At 60.0% G+C, this 16,170-nt stretch overlaps 1 protein-coding gene across 2 annotated transcripts; it reads right to left on the bottom strand.

Moving 5' to 3' along the window:
* Positions 1-741: 741 nt before the first annotated feature.
* On the bottom strand, positions 742-15,267 carry APC2 (APC regulator of WNT signaling pathway 2). Of its 2 annotated transcripts, none has more exons than XM_065918500.1 (14): positions 15,127-15,267; positions 14,882-14,972; positions 14,608-14,788; positions 13,706-13,814; positions 13,467-13,583; positions 12,887-12,964; positions 12,632-12,730; positions 11,774-12,164; positions 11,203-11,298; positions 9,157-9,296; positions 8,731-8,808; positions 8,476-8,592; positions 7,950-8,164; positions 742-5,803 (listed from the first exon to the last, which is right to left on the bottom strand). In XM_065918500.1, exons 1-14 carry the CDS (start codon positions 15,265-15,267, stop codon positions 868-870), a joined length of 6,789 nt encoding a protein of 2,262 aa, XP_065774572.1. In that variant the 3' UTR covers positions 742-867. The 2 variants fall into 2 exon arrangements, with proteins under 2 accessions (XP_065774572.1, XP_065774573.1); XM_065918501.1 differs by having other exon boundaries at positions 13,467-13,580.
* Positions 15,268-16,170: the final 903 nt, after the last annotated feature.

Genomic DNA, 16,170 nt, shown 5'->3' with positions numbered 1-16,170 from the left:
AAAGGAGACTCGGGGTGAAAGGCAAAGGCCTGGGACCGGGCAAGCGCCCGCGGGGAGCACTTCGCGCAGAGTGCGGTCCAGGTCCCGTGGTCCAGGCCTGGCTACTGGGCGGTGGGTAGGCCCCGGCCTCCCCTCCGTTTCTCTGTCTCCTCAGCCACGACCCTCCCGGCACGCCTGCCTCTCCTGGTTCCTTACGAGTACTGCGGGGACGCCCTGTGTCCCCAACGGCCCCGACCAGTTTCGGGGTGCTCCAGGCTCCCTGCGCGTGTCTGTCTGGGGTTGGGGTGGCCTTTCTGCCGGGCGCAGACACGCCCCTCCCGCACGCCCCCAGCTGAAGCCGAGACGGCAAACAAACCAGCTAAGCCGTAGTTAACCAATTACCCGGCCCTGCCCGTAATTACAGGCTTTCTCCTGCGCATGCGCAGTCGCCTCCGCCTACCGCCTGGCAGGCTCCTGCAGCCGCCACCCTCTCAGCCCCGAACCCACCTCGGCGGGCACTGTCATTCCCTCCCTACCCCCATGCGTTCCCCAGAGGGGAAGGGAGCAAGTGTGGTGGTAACGCCGGGCCCGGTAGGGCCAGGAACCCAAAAGGGCACCGCTGAGGACGGCCCGAGCCAGGAGGGTGGTCTCCGCCTGGGCGCCCCCTTGCGGTGACGCGCGCTCCAGCCCGCAGCTTACTTTCCTCCAGAAGCTTCCTCGGCTCAAAAGCAAGCGTCTACGCGTGAGTGCGAGGCCCGTGTGGGCAGGGGTGAGGCTCGGAGGGCGGGGCCCTGGGGGGGTGGTGGCAGGCGGGTCCTGGGACCACCCTCGGGGCAGCCAGACGGCCCTGGGCCAGGAGAGGATGTTCTGGAAGTTCAGTCCTGGCCACTATTCCAGGAGGCTGGTGGGGACGGGGGTGGGGGCCTTCTCCACGGCGGAGTCAGCAGTGGCCGCCACCATGGGGCTGGGCACGTAGTTGAAGGGGGGGACGCGGGCGGAGCGGCTGGGGGAGCCGTGCCGGCTGGCGGGGACGAAAGGGGTGGGGGCGGGCGCCTTGGCGGGCGGCCCGTCCACGTCGCTGCCAAGAAGGGAGGTGGGGCCTCCGGCCGTGGCCTGGGGGGGCGCCCTGCTCTCCATGCTCGGGGACGTGCTGGAGTTGGTCTTCGCGGCCGCGAAGTCCTCAGTCTGGACCACGGCGTCGCTGGTCTTGCGCTGCGGCGGGCCGGCCGGGCCGTCCTCTGGCGGGGAGCCTAGCAGCGGCAGTGCGCGGGCGGGCAGCGTGCTCCGCAGGATGTGCGGGACGTCCTCGTCCCGGATGCGGCGCCACGTGGTGCCCGGCGCGGCCACCCTGGGCAGCGGCCCGGCCTCCCCTGCGCTGCTGCGGCGGGTGGCGTCCGCTGCAGGTTCGGGGCTGGTGGCATCCGGTCTGCGGACCACGCTGATGTGGGGTAGGGAGGCATAGCGCTTGACCGTCTCGGGCCCAGTGGCCGGCGTGCGGACGGGCAGGCGGGACGGGCTCTCGGAGCTGGTGCGCCGAGGCTGCCGCTCGCTGGGGCGGGGCCGGGCCGCGGGGGCCCGCTGGGGGGCCGGGGCCTGCTGGGAGCCTGCCCGCAGCTCATCGCAGCGCGAGGAGCAGAGGAAGACAGCGGGTAGTGCCGGCCGGCTGCGGCAAGGCGAGGCAGCCTGGGTGGTCGGGTTGGTGGCCTCGGGTGCTGACAGTTCCGAGCGTCGGCGGCGCAGCAGACCCGGCGACTCCTTGATGAAGGTCAGTTGCCGCCGGAAACCCGAGCGCTCGGAGGATTCGCTGCCGCTAGAGCGGGCGGAGGCCACGCGCACCAGGCCCAGGCGGCCCCCTCGGGCTGCAGGGCCCCTTTCTGCGCCCACCTGGCCCCTAGGGCCTGGTTCTGGGGCTGCCCTAGCCAAGGGTGGCGGCCCCCGCCTGGCGGGCCTCTGCATGAAGGGGATCCTCACGGGTGACTTCTGCGTCTTGTGCTGCTTGGCCAGCAGGGCCCTTGCTGGAGTCTTGGGCACTGGGGAGGCCTTGGGGCCGGGCAGGGGCCCTGCAGGCTGGGCAGCAGGGGGTGACCTCCTGGGCAGAGGCTGGGAGGCCGGTGAGGTCTGAGAGGAACTTGACGACGGGGTCTTGGCAAGGCGGGCTGGTGGTGTGGCACTTCTCTGCGGGGGACTGAGCGTTGCCAGCTCTGAGATCTTGCCAGGCCGGTGCAGGCTCCGAGACCGCTGCTGCCCTGTGCTGGGGACTTTGGTGGGGGCCGCCGGCTGCACGGGGCTGGGGGCTCCCATCTTTCTTGCCGCAATGCGGGAAGCAGGGGCACCTCTGGACTGTGCCCGGGTACCTCTGGACTGTGCCCGGGTGGCCGGACTGGGCATGTAGATCACTGTATGTCCCCGGAGCACCGCCGGCACCCCATTCGGGGCCTTCTGAGTGCCACGCAGCTTCTCCGGCCTGCTGCTGCGCTGGGTGAGGGCCCCTTCTGGTTTCTCTGGCCGCAGGGCACCACCCGGCTGGCCCTCTGCCCTTGGCTGACGCCCCTTCCTATGCAGGGTGGGCTGCAGGGTGGAACCCACCGACTGCCCTGTTGCAAAGGACAGAACGGAATCAGACTCTGAGGAGGCCTCGCGGGCAGCCGCCGCTGCAGCCTGGTGCAGCCATGTGGCAACAGAGTTGGCGCCCTCCTGGATGGCACGCCACTCGATGCTATCCAGGTCTGAGGCATGGTCTGAGCTGGCCGCCTCCTCACTGCGCTCCCGGGGCCCTTCTGCTGCACGCTTCTCTGGCTGGGCCTCTCGGGGTGGGCGGCGCCTTGGGCCAGACACCTGGGGCTGGCGCCTGGGCAAGGCTGAGCCGATGCAGCGCCGGAGCAGCTCTGCCTTGGCCCGCGGGCTGGGGGTGCCATCCTTCCTGCTTCCAGGGCCCAGGTCCTTGGTGAGCCCTGGCTTGTGGACCCGGGGCCGGCTGGCCATGCACTCGGAGGGCTCAGGTTCGCTGAGGGAGCTGGCGGAGGAGCTCAGGGAGTAGCATGGTGGTGTCTCATCTGCAATGAGGCTGGGCTGGGCCCGGGCAGGCGGTGCCGCCTTGGGTGCAGCCTTGGGCACAGCCTGCGCCTCCTTCCTGGCACCAGCTGGGCACTCCCTCTTCACCGCCCGGGGGATCGCGGATGCCCGCCGTGGGGGTGCTGCTGTGACCGCTGTGGCCGTCTCCTCATCTGAGTCATTGCCGTAGAAACAGTACACGGCCTCCTCAGTGGGCGTTGTGAGGCACAGAGACTGCAGAGCCCCATCCCCATGCTCCCGGCCTGGGCGGGAGCTGTCCCCCAGGCTGTCCCTGCAGGCGCTTGGGGGCCGGCGGAGGGGCAGCTCCAGCCCTGCCCGGCTCCTCCCAGCCCCCCGGGGCTGCTCTGTGCTCCGGCCCATGCTCCCCACCCTGTGCCGCTGCCCAGCAGGCTGCCTGGTGGGGGCGGCACGACCCGCAGGCTTCTGCCCACCCAAACGCCCACCATCCTTGGGGGGTCCCTGCAGGGTCTCGTCGCTGAGGGAGGCGGCGCTGGAGAAGTTGACTGGAGTGCCTTCGGCCGAGTCAGTGCAGGAGTCGTCCTCATGGGCCGGGGCAGGCACCAGCATGTAGACGGGCACAGGCAGCGCGCGGCGACCAGGCACCAGTGCCGAGGCCACTTTGCGGAGCCGGGCAGGCACGGACCCACCCAGGCACTCACGCAGCAGCTCCAGCTCCTGATCAGTGGACACCGGCCCTTCCAGACAGCCACTGGCTTCGTCCCGTCGGCGGTGCCCTGGGCCTCCGCCTCCTCCGCTGCCGCGCTCTGGGCAGGCAGGGGGCAGCAGCCGCAGCTCCACGTCCTTCTGCACGTAGAGCTCATGCAGGGCCAGTGCGCTGAGGCTGGAGGCACACGAGAAGTTCTCGTCGGGCTTCTCCACAGTGAAACGCACGCTGCCTGCGTCCAGCTCGGAGGGCAGCCGGCAGCGCTCCCGGCAGTCGGCAATGTCCAGGAAGCGCTTCACGTAACTCTCCCACTGCAGGCTGAACTGGGTGGCCTCCCGCTCGCCTGGTGGTGCTGGGGCCAGCGGCGGTGTCTTGCTGCGGCTTGGTGGCATGGTTTGCCCGGGGCTATCAGGCAGCTCACTGGGGCTGACCGTGCCGCTGCCCAGTCCACTGCACGGGTCACTGGGGATGGAGCTGGCAATGGACGGGCTCTCGAAGCTGCCCAGTGAACTGACTGAGCTGCAGCGGCTCAGCACCAGCGGTGTCTCCTGCACGCAGTTCTCAGAGGAGCTGGACGGTGTGGCATCCTCCACCCCCAGGCCTCGACCCCTCTGGGGTGCCGGGATGGCCATGGGCAGGGAGGTGGCCCCCGGGCCCCTCCAGGCTCCATCCAGCTCTGCCTCACCAGGGCCAGCCTCCTCCAGCCCCTCCAGGGAAGAGTCACTCTCATCTAGGTCCCCAGCCTCGCTGGGCCCCGGGCGGCCAGCTGAGGACAGCGAGGACAGCGAGCTGCAGCGGGACAGGCAGAGGGGTGCTTTCTCAACCACTAGCTTCTCAGGCACACTGCTCAGGCCCTCTGTGGACAGCCAGGCCTGTTTCCGGGCCCTGGGGGCCAGGGACCCTGCACCCACCCTGGTGGCACCCTCCAGCAGCGGCACGTGCTGGTAGGTGGGCGACAACTTGATGGTACGCACTTGGGCGTCTGTGGCCTTGGCATCCCGGGCCTCAGGCTCAGCCTGGCCGCCGGGCAGGTTGAGGTCAAGCCGGCTGGGCCGTGCCTGGCCACGTGGGGGCCCCTCTCGGTGCTCAGCCAGAGCAGCCAGTGAGCAGGGCCGTGAGTGCTCACGAGGACAGTGCCCATCACTGGTGCTACCGCTGTTGAGACTGTCATTGGAAAGGCTGGCGTGGGCTGCCTTGAGCCGCAGCAGTGGGTGAGCCCGGCTGCCGCCCGCTTCCCGCCGCCCCCCCTCAGGTCCCCTGCAAGGTGAGCAGGATTGGGCACGGCCTTCTCGCGGGGCCTCCTGCCCAGGGTCCCCGGAGCTGAGGCTGAAGCTGTCGTCAGAGGAGGTGTGCAGGGCCGAGATATCCTCCACCAGCCTGTCGATGCGAGCCACCGCCAGCGCCAGCTTGGCTTTGGCCCTAGCTGCCACGGCTGCCTCCCCACAGGCCTCCTTCTCTGCCTCCAGGCCTCCTCGGCGGGTGGGCGGGGCTCGGGCCAGCGCCTGGCCCTGCAGGAAGGGGCTGCCCAGGAAGAGGGAGAGCACTGCGGGGCTGGCGGGCTCTGCGGCAGTGGCGGCAGCGGCCAGGGAGGGCGCATCGTCGTCGTCAAAGCAGCCCGAGTCAGAGGCGTAGTCCTGGGCCAGGCCGTCCAGGTGGCGCAGGGGCGGGAGGGGCTTCTTGGAGACGGCCTCGGCCTCCGGCAGGCCCTGCTTCTCCAGGTGGTCAAGCGCCTGCGCCAGGTGCCGTGTGTCCAGCTCGGCCTCTAGCGCGCGCTGCTTGCGCACGTACAGGCTGGGCGCGCAGGAGCCCGGGGAGATTGCGGTGGCCGCCGGCTGGTACTTGGCAGGCCGGTGAGCCAGCAGGTTGCGCAGCGCGGCGGCGCTGCCCATGGCGATCATCTTGTGCTTTGAGTGCACCAGGTTCCGCAGCATGCCCACGGCGCCCAGGTCCCACAGCAGCTCTTGGTCGCGGGGGCTGCGGGCCGACAGGTTCCAGAGCGTGCCGCACGCATTGCTCACTATGGTCAGGCTGTGCGACGTCAGGTGCTGCAGCAGCGTCTGCAGGCAATTGTGGTCGCGCAGCACCTGCCTGCGGGAAGCGGGGCGGAGCGCGTCAGGCCCCGCCCAACCTGGACACCGCCCACCACCCTCCGCGGCAGGATGGGGCAAATCCAAACAAGATGCCCAGGTAACTTGGAATTTCAAAAACAGTGCTAAATTCTTAGTGTAAGTATATCCCAAACATTGGGTGAGATGTACTTGTGCCAAAGCTTTTATTAATATCAAACTATTAAACAGTACTATTAATTCGTTATTAATACTCATGTAAAGTCGAATTTAGTTAACTCATTTTAAAAAATTTTATTCTATAATGGAGTATAGTTGACTTACAATGTTGTTAGTTTTAGACGTACAGCAAAGTGGTTCTGTTATACCTTTATACATTCTTTCTCGGATTCTTCGCATCTATGTTACTATAGTAGAATTCGCTGTGCTATACAGTAGGTCCTTGTTATTTTACATATAGTAGTGTGTAGTATATCTCTCTATATACCTATACTAGAGATTTCTGTTTGTTTCTAAAGATACTAAGTACTATTTATTATTAGCATTAGTAGTAGATAAAATGTTTTCTTTTGCTTGATAAAACTTTTTTTTTTTTTTCTGTCCACTCCATGACTTGTGAGATCTTATTTCCCCCACCAGGGATGACTGAACCTGAGACCTCGGTAATGAAAGCACCAAGTCCTAACCACTGCATGCCAGGGAATTCTCTACTGGGGTAAGGTCATTAGCACAAGTATATCCCATGTAATTAGAGATGTGAATGGCAACCCACTCCAGTATTCTTGCCTGGAAAACTCCATGACAGAGGAGCCTGGAGGTCTGTACTGCATGGGGTCGCAAAAAGTCGGACACAACTGAGCGACTAATGCTTACACTTACTTATCCCATGTAATATTTGGGGTATACTGAAAATAGTATTGGGGGCTTCCCAGGTGGCGCTAGTGGTAAAGAATCCACCTGCCAATATGGCAGAGGTGGATTCAACCTCTGGATTGAGACCCTGGACAAAGAAACGGCAATGCCCTCCAGTATTCTTACCTGGGAAAGCCCATGGACAGAGGAGCCCATGGACTGTAGCCCACCAGGCTCCTCTGTCCATGGGGTCTCAGGGAGTCAGACACAACTAAGTGACTAAGCACACACACACAAAGATAGTATTAAAAGGAAACAGAAATCTAAGTATTGTTTCTTAATGTTTTAACTGATAAAATCTTCAGCACAGATATATCCCATGCAATATTTGGGATATACTTAGATGTATACTTTTTAAAAGTTATGTACTTTCATATATCAGAAGCATTACTTATTAGTAATATTAATAAGTGAAATTAATAAAGAACAAGTTTTTATTACTATTATTTAGAAAGTGGTGCATTTTTATTTTAATAAATTCATTTAAAATTCAATATAAGTATGCAATATGTTATAGTAGGAAATAAATGTGTTAAGAATAGGTATTGTTTTACTTAATATTAATGAATATTTTAATAAATAGCAAGTATTTATTATTGTTATTTAGAAAATTATGTATTTTTTACTGAGTTAATTTAAAATTTAGTACAAGTATATCATGCAGAGTTTGGGATATACTTTTAAAAGTTATGTTTGTTCACATAGTGAAGTATTGTTGTTGAAGTATTGAAGCTTGTTGTTAATGTTACCTAGTAAGTTACTTATTACATAGTGAATAACATTTTAATAAAGAACAAGTATTATTATTTTTTTTTTTAAGAACAAGTATTATTAATATTACTTGAGTATTATGTTTATTTTTACAAAGCTAGTTTAAGATGTAGTACAAGTATATCCCATGTAGTACTGGGGATATATTTATACTAAAAATAGCACCTAGGGGGTCATCTAGATGACTCATTGGCAGGAGAAGGTAAGGCTCCCCGGGGAGTTTACTGCAGAGGGGGAGCTGCCAGCCCCACCCCAGTGCCCCCACTCCCTCCCCCCACCTCTTTACTCCCAGCGCTCCAGCACCCCTTACACCTTCCTCCACCCCCCAGCACCCCCTCCTTCCCCCCTTCTTTCCTCAAGTCCTGCCCCAGTGCCCCCCACACCTCCTTCCTCTGACCCCAGCATTCCCCACTCCCTTCCCCCACACCTCCTTCCCCCCTCCCAACGGGGACCCCTCCCACCCCCTCCCCCTGCCCCCAGCTGACCTGTAGTCCTCACGGGTGGCGATGAGGCTGGACACATTGCGCAGGATGCCGCCACCGCTCTCGATGATGGCTAGCGAGTTGCTCTGGCACTTGTAGGTCAGTGTGCTCACCAGGAAGCCCAGGGCACCATCCACCTGGCAGATGGCCGCCTTGTTCTCCGTGCTGTGCGCCGAGAGGTTCCACAGGGCGCTAAGCACGCTCTTCAGGGTGGACTCCTGGGTGCAGGGCAGGAGCAGCAGCGGGTGAACAATGTAGTGGGGACAACACAGCCCACTCACCAGGCCCTCTCCCCGGAGGCACCCACGTGAGGTACCCAGATGCGTTTTCAAATTTAACTAACAAGTAATGGAGTCAGCTATGACAGGTTCTCTGAGCGGCAGTGTTGGAAGCCCCAGGTGTGGGCCTGTTGCCAAGCAGTGGGTTGTCTGACTTGGTTTCCCCCCAGGTGGAGAACTCGCCACCTGCCGCCAATGCCTCCTGCCCACCCTGGCTGCCCCGCCCCCCAGGCGCCCCACTCGACACCCACCTTAGTGGCTCGCAGGACGCACTGCATCAGGGCAGTCATGCTGCCCACCTCCCTCAGCACCTTCTTGCTGTTGATGTCAGCCCTCCAGGACAGGTTGCGCAGGATGCTAGACACGACCTGGGGGCGGGGCAGGGCAGGCAGGGTGGGCCTGGGCCAGGCTCCCACCCTAAAGGCCTGAAGCAGCTGGCACACAGCAAAGCGCAGGGGATGCCCTCCACCTCCCCCCTCCCCAGTGTTCCCACAGCCTCCTGATACCTGGTGCAGCTCCTCACTCTCTGATGCCAGCTGGGCGACAATGGCCTCCATGCAGCCCCGGCGGGCGCACAGTGCAGCCTGTGGTGGGCACAGGGAAGTCATGCCATGTCGGGGGGACAGGTGGGGTGAGTGTTAACCAAGCACTTGCAATGTGCTGGAGCTTGAACCCCACCCCCATCTTCACCACCATGGAGGGAGGGGAGCAGTCACTTCATTGCCCAAATGAGCCTGAGGCTCAGGCAGGTGCAAACATTGGTCTCCCCCCTAGCCCTCCATCCACAGCCCAGAGGCCCCCTAGTCCACAGGACAGAGTGGCCAAGAGGACAGTGGCCTGGTTGAGGGAGAAGCTGGGCCTCAGTCTCCCCGCCTGTCCCACAGCTCAGCGCTACTCTGGGCCGGGTGAGGTCGACCCGCCCACCCAGGCACCTTGTTGGCGACGTCCCCGAAGGTGAGGTTGGTGAGGGTCATGCCGGCGTATCGGCGCAGGGCCAGGTTGAGAGGGTCCCGGGTCATCTTGTGCATCTCATGGTCAACCTGCAGTAACTCTGCCACTGCCTGCAGCCCACCTGTGGGGGGCCCGGCAGCGCAAGGGTGGTCAGGTGCCCCCAGCCATCCCGCCTCACAGGTCACTCTGCTATACACCCTCCCTTCTCTCCCACCCCCAGTCTGCTCTCCTCAAGCCTACTTTTGAAACCCGACCCCGAGGACACCTCCTCCAGATGGCCTGCTGGCAGGCTTGCCTTTCCCCTCGGTGCCCTGAGCCTCCACGCCCGCCTCCTGTCCACACTCAGTCTCCGGTCACACGTGGTCCAACTACAGGGCCTTTGCATGTGCTATTCCCTCTGCCCAGGTGCTCTTCCCCACTGTCCACTCAGTTTCCTGCGTCCCCTTCTGTTCAAGAGTCACTTCCTCAGGGAAGCCCCCCAACTTCCCAAACAAGAAGCCTCAAAACCATTAGACGGCGAACCACTGAGGGCAGGGCGGGAGGCTGTGCCCTGCCACGTCCCCAGGACGGACCAGATGGCATATGCTCAGGAGCCATTGTGATGGCCCCCACACACAACCCTCTGTTCACTAGGACACAGGGTTCTCACGAATGTGGACGGTGATGGTCAAAAGGTACAGAAACCCAGACACACACGGCCCTTCCCCTCGCTCAGCAACGGGATCCTTCTCAGGACTGTGAAGTGCTTTTGCTCATGAACACACCAGTGGGGGCCATCCTGGGGAAGGGGCTCAGCAACACAAACCTACAGGCTTCCAAAGGGACCCTGTGTGTGTGTGTAATGCGCATAGCAGAATGAAAAAAATGTGAGATACATAATTCAAAGTTGAGGGGGGTATCCAAAGCCTTTTTGCTTCTTAATCTTAAAAATCCACTCCTAGGAGCCTATATATATATATATATATATATATATATATATAGGAATATTACTCAGCCACAAAAAAGAACAAAATATTGCCATTTGCAGCAACATGGATGCAACTAGAGATTTTCTGTGAAAGACAAAGACAAAAGCCATATGATGTTACTTAATGTGGAATCTAAAATATGACAAATGAATCTATCTACCAAACAGACAGACACAGAGAACAGACTTGTGGTTGCCAAAGGGGAAGGATGGAGTGGGAGGCTGCAGTTAGCAGATGTAAGCTATTATGTGCAGGATGGATACACAACAAGGTCCTATTCTATGGCACAGAGAACTATATCAAGATCCTGTGATAAGCCATAATGGAAAAGAATTAAAAAAGAATATATATAACTGAATCAATTTACACCTGAAACCAACACATTATAAATCAACTATACTCCAATAACAAATATTTACCATACTATAAATTAAAATGGAGAAATCTTATAACCCCAGAACGCACAGCCCAGGGGTCCTCAGAGTAGCAGTGCCTGTTAAATTGCACTGCACACACCATGCCCACAAGAGGGGAGAAGGTAAATCATATCTTAACTTCATCAAATAAGTGACCTTTCAGGCCTCCTGGAGGGGACTTGGTAACCCCCAGGGGTCTGTGGAACAGCCAAGAGAGGAAACCCTCAAGAGCTGTGCCCTCTTGTAAAGTGGCCACTGCCCCAGATGCCCCCCACCCCGCCCCTCACCCCACCATGTGAGACCTTAGGGAACTTCTGAGAGCTCCGATCACCTGCCAGGTGAGAGGTATGTGCCTCATTTTATATTAGAGTAAAACAAAGCAGATGAATGTAATTTGTGCCCTTGGTATTTCTGTTTCCAACATTTCAATGGACCTTCGTTATGAAAAAGATGTAATATTCCCAAACCTAAAATTTCACGGGTCGCCCCGCCCTGACCACTGGTGGGTTAGATTCACCTCAGCTCCTGACTTTCCCAGCCCTAGCCCCATTGCCTGAGTCCCAGGACCACTAGGGCCCAGAGCCTGCCCTGCACTGGAGACCCTGGACCAGATCAGGGACAGGGGCTGATGAGGGACACTCACCCAGCTCATTCATGGCACGGCGGTATTCCTCGTCGAAGGACAGCTTCATGACGGCGCAGGTGGCCTGACAGATCTGCGGCTCGATGGGCACCGGCGCTGTGGGCACAAGGACCATGGTCAGAGCCCTCCCATTCCCAGAGATGTGACCTGGTGGGTCCCCGCCCTCCTGCCAAAACCCCAGAGTTTTTCAAAGTGCTGTACACTGGGCTTGTGGGAGTCACCCCCGGAGTAGAGGGGCCTCCTTCACAGAACCTCTAAAGTGAACAAGGAGCGACCTGCCTCACCCAGTCTGGTGCTCAGCATCGGAAATTAACTTTGCAATCAGCCACAAAAGCTAGGCATCTCAAATTCTGCACTCACGTTTGGAGGGTTGCCTACAATCCATGGTTTCTTGAACATCTACCCCGCAGCCTGGGTTGTTCGTGGTTGTCCCTTCACCAGTCTATCTTCACAGGTTCCCATGAGACCTCAGTCAGCGCCAGGCACAAAGCAGGTGCCCAGGAGAAGCCAGAGGCCCCTGACACCCCAGGGTGCTGCCCTGCCCCGCGGGGAGCCCAGGATGCACACTCACCAGCACCGGCACCGCCGCCCTCAGGCCCACCATCCCGGGCCTGCAGCCAGTCCCAGCAGGTCTCGCAGTAGGCGCGGATCTGCTCCAGCACGTGTAACACGCGCATCTCCTTGCGTGCCAGCCCCTGGTCAGGCTGAGAGAAGACGATATTGTGCAGTGCTGCGTTGGCGCGCATGCGCGCATCCTTGGCTCCCGGAGCCCCGGGGGTCCCGTTGCGACCCCCAGCCCCGGCCTCGGTGCCGTGCAGGATCTGCAGCAGCAGCGGCAGACAGCCTGAGCGGCGCATGGCCACGCAGCTTTCGGGTGAGCTGGACATGGCGAGCAGCGTCCGCGCCGTGTCCTCCTGGTCCCGCGTTGCCAGCATGGACAGGAGCCAGAAGACCACCTCCACCTGCGAGGGGCAGGAGATGTCAGGGTGGGGAGCCTGCACTCCCCAGCCAGGGACAGTCCCCCAGCCCCTGGTGACTCCCCCTAAACAAGGGAATCCCATCATGCTAGCCCTGGCTCACCCTGCATCCTCCCAGAGGACACACACATACACCCTACTGCAGAGACGCCCCCAGTCCGTGAGGGCCAAAGGCCCACCCCACCGGCATCACGGTACTCCTAAGCTAGCATGCCCTCCAAATATCAGGACAGGTAGCCACACCAACGCCAGGCTCCAGACTACAACCCAGCCTCACCAAGCACTCCAACTCAGGGTGACCATCCCACACCTGGATAAGCTTTATGGCGGTCTGGGGAGGAAGGGCCTTCAAATGCAGTAGGGGTGCAGGACCCACTTCAGTGTATCCCAACCAAGCTGCCGCCATCCCTCCACCCCGTCTGTGAGCATCCCCCGACCTGAACTCCCCTCACCTTACTGTTGCCCGGCTGAGGGGCACCATCCTCAGGGTGCGTGGGGACCTCATTTTCGGCGTCCTCGTCCATGGGCATCGACTTCACTGCCAGCAAGGCCTGTGGGAGAGCGCCAGGCCTGTGGTTTCCGCCCAGGGGCACCATACAAAGCTCTCAGGCTGCCATGACAACGTAGTGGGGGCAGGGCCCTGGGGGTTCCCTTACTGCCTTGGCTGTCATCACCTACTAGGGTCCTAGTTCCGCCCCCCCTGGTACCTGGGGCTCAGTCTGCTGCACCCGGTCCTGCGCGGACAGCAGTTCCTTGTCGATCTGCTCCAGGCGGGAAGCACGGATCTGAGTGGGAGAAAATGCACGCTGTGGAAATCCCGACCCGTCCCGACTCCGTGCACGTCCCAATATGGCCCCGCCCTCAGCTCAAATCGGCCACACCCACTGTCAAAGCCCCTGGGCTCTGACCCTGGGCTTCTTCCTCGATGTGGCCCTCCCACTCTAAACCCCACCCAGTTACTTGACTCCACTCACTTCCTGGCCCCACCCAAGGTCCAACCCTTAACCCCGGACTCTTGACTCGCCCAAAACTTAGACCCCTGGCTACCCTCCAGACACTCAACTTTCTGACTTGGTCCCGCCATTGGACTGGCAACGCCCAAGTCTTGTTCAGACTCGGTTCCTCGCACTGTCGGCTTCGTCCCCATCGCCCGGGGACTCTGCCCTCTGTGCTGGGTCCGGCCTAAACCCGCTCTAGCTGTGGCTTTGCCCCCTGCGACAGGCCCCACCCACAGGAGCCTCTGCGCTCTGATTCGCCCACTGGTGCACTGGCCCGCCCGCGCCGTACCTGCGCCCGCTGCACCATCTCGTCCGAGGTGCCGAAGCGCTCCTCCATCAGCGAGCGGATGTGCTGAGCCTCGAATTCCAGCTGCTGCCGGATTAGATCCATCTGCATCGAGAACTGCTGGGAGGGGCGGACGGGCCCCGTGAGGGGGCTCCCGGGAAGGGGAGGGGCCTCCACCTCCGCTCCACGCCCCCCGCCGTAGGCGGGGCCCTGTGGACCCCTAGGCCGCCCGGGGAGCTCACCGTCTCCACGTGCGGGAGTTCATCCAAGCGCTTAGATAGCCCTTGCAACTGCGAGTAATACCAGAGCTTCTCCTTTTCCTCCTTCTCAATCTCATTCAACAGGAAACACCTGGGGGAGGGCAGGTCGGTGGGCGCGGGCTCACAGGCTGGGAGCTGTCTACCCTGATTTTAATGAACACTTCTTGGGTGCCATGTTTAAGAGGCAGTGTGGCAGTCTCAGCGCCCATAGCACTCCCGGGACTGGGGTGGGGATGGGGTGCAGAAATTAATTGAAAGTAAAAAAGGCAACTCATTTGTAAACTGTGATCCTCGGAGAGAGGCTCTGAAGAGGTTAACACCTCTGCAATACTGGATAATGACTTTCTAGCCTACACAGGGTAAACTTGAGGCTCAGACTTCTTCATGTCTGGTGAGGAGACACTGTTATTCCCATTCTACAGGGCAGAAGTCTGAGGCTGGCAGGGGCTAGGGTTCCTGCTCGAGGTCAGACAGCAAAGCATAGAGTTAACTCCAGCCTGCTCCAGAGCTGTTCTACCTGACCCTACATGACCCAGCTGAGCTAGGCACCCAGACCCTGCCTTCTTCTGGCCTCAGGCCCAGGTTTCTTGGGCAGCAGCCCTTTCTCCACAAAGATTGCCTTGAGTCCCCCTGGCTCCAGGCCTAACTTTGAGCCCTGGCACCGGACACAGCCCTGTCCCTGGCAATGCCTGTGTGTCCAGGACCCCTGGGGACGTCTCCCAGGAGTCTTCCCCTCAGCAGGAACACCCCCCTCCTCTTTGTCCTCCAATTGAGGTCAGTTGGGCCAGGGAAGGGGGCTGAGGTACCAGCCCCCTGAGGGCAGTGGGTGGGGTGGGGTGGGGGCAGGAGGGCTCACAAGGTGGGTGGAGATCCCCCCATCTCACCGTTCCCGGTCCAGTTCCTCCAGGAGCCGAATGGTGGCCCGACTCAGCTCTCCAAAGCTCTCTTTGGAGGGCCCAGAGCTATGCACTGGGCTTCCCTCGGGTGTCCGGGCAGTGGGTTCGGGGGCCAGAGCTGGGGGCTGGAACTTGAGGTTATACAGGCTGGTGATGTCCATCTGCAGGGCTGAGTGGGCATGGAGAGAGAGGTGAAGATAAGCACCTCTCCCTGCCTCCCCTCCCCGCAGTATGCAGAGGAAGTCCCAGGTCAGTGCCTCACCTTTCAGCTGTTCCAGCACCTCAGTCTGCCCAGAGGACACCAACACACGGGCCTCCTGCTCCAGCTTGCCCTGTAAATGCTGCAGGACTGCCTGAAGATGGAGGCAGGAAAGATAGCGGTCGGTGATGCCTGGGAGCTCCGGGTCTGGCCATCTGTTAGATGCCCTCGTCCTGCCCACCCATCCCTTGTGTTTGTCCCTGTGCCACAGGCTGTGTCCTCTGCCTTGCCTCGCCTCCCCCTCACACCTTCATTCCTGACGTCTCTGTCTCCAGCTTGGACAGGTGACTTGAATTATCCCGAAGCTCCTGCCTCAGGTGACTGTTCTCGGCCTTCAAGGCCTCCACCTGCCGCACCAACTGCTCATAGGGCGCCACGGAACTCGTCATCTTCAGCTCCTGCAGTGCCTGGGGCCGTGGGAGACAGGGATCATCCAAGGGTCTGAGGAGGAGGCAGCCCCTGACCTAGGTTCTGGCCCTCCCACCCAGCCCTGGGTGGGTCTCAGGCAGGGTGGCTGGATGTTGCAGGCAGGATGGTGCTAGCCCAGGGAGTCTGGGGGACAGACCACCTGGCAGATGGGGTGACAGACACAGGCAGGCAGGGACAACAGGAGACAGAGGAACAGAGCCATTGGACAGGTTTTCAGACAGACAGCCAAAGTGACCAATAGACAAGACACAGAGACAGATGCTGGCCCTCACTGTGGGGGCTTCTGGACACACAAACGGACAGTCAGCTAGACAGACATATGGCCTGACAATTTATTTTTATTATTATTATTAATTTTGGCCGAATCCACGACACGTGGGACTTTAGTTTCCCAACCGGGGATTGAACCCACACCCCCTGCATTCAAGGCTGTCTCAACCCCTGGACCACCAAGGTAGTCCCCAACCTGATAATTTAAACTTTCAGGTGGGCTCTCCAGCCCAATGCCACCAGGCTTAGACACACGGCCAGAGACAGACAGACAGACAGATGATAAACCAAGACCCTCTCCTAAATGAGCACAGGTGCCCAGAGGCTGAGTGGACAGACTGCCAGCTGGCCCAGATGATGGACAATAAGAATGCCATGAAGGTTCTAAGAAAGTGGTGGACAAGCTAATGGTGGAGCCCTGGCAACTGTACAGTGTACAGTTGGACAGACAGACCCAGAACCGCGAGGATCACCTAGGGGTCTGGAACCTGGACACCTGCAGCCCCAACACCCATTCAAGCAGCGGTTGGATCCAGAGTACCTACCTGCTCGGCCCGGTGCCCCTCTGGTCAGCCCTCTGCTAGCCCCTGTCG

The sequence above is a fragment of the Muntiacus reevesi genome, chromosome 1 (genome assembly GCF_963930625.1).
Source record: "Muntiacus reevesi chromosome 1, mMunRee1.1, whole genome shotgun sequence".
NCBI classification, from domain to species: Eukaryota; Metazoa; Chordata; class Mammalia; order Artiodactyla; family Cervidae; genus Muntiacus; species Muntiacus reevesi.
This window is presented reverse-complemented; position numbering and strand designations above follow the sequence as displayed.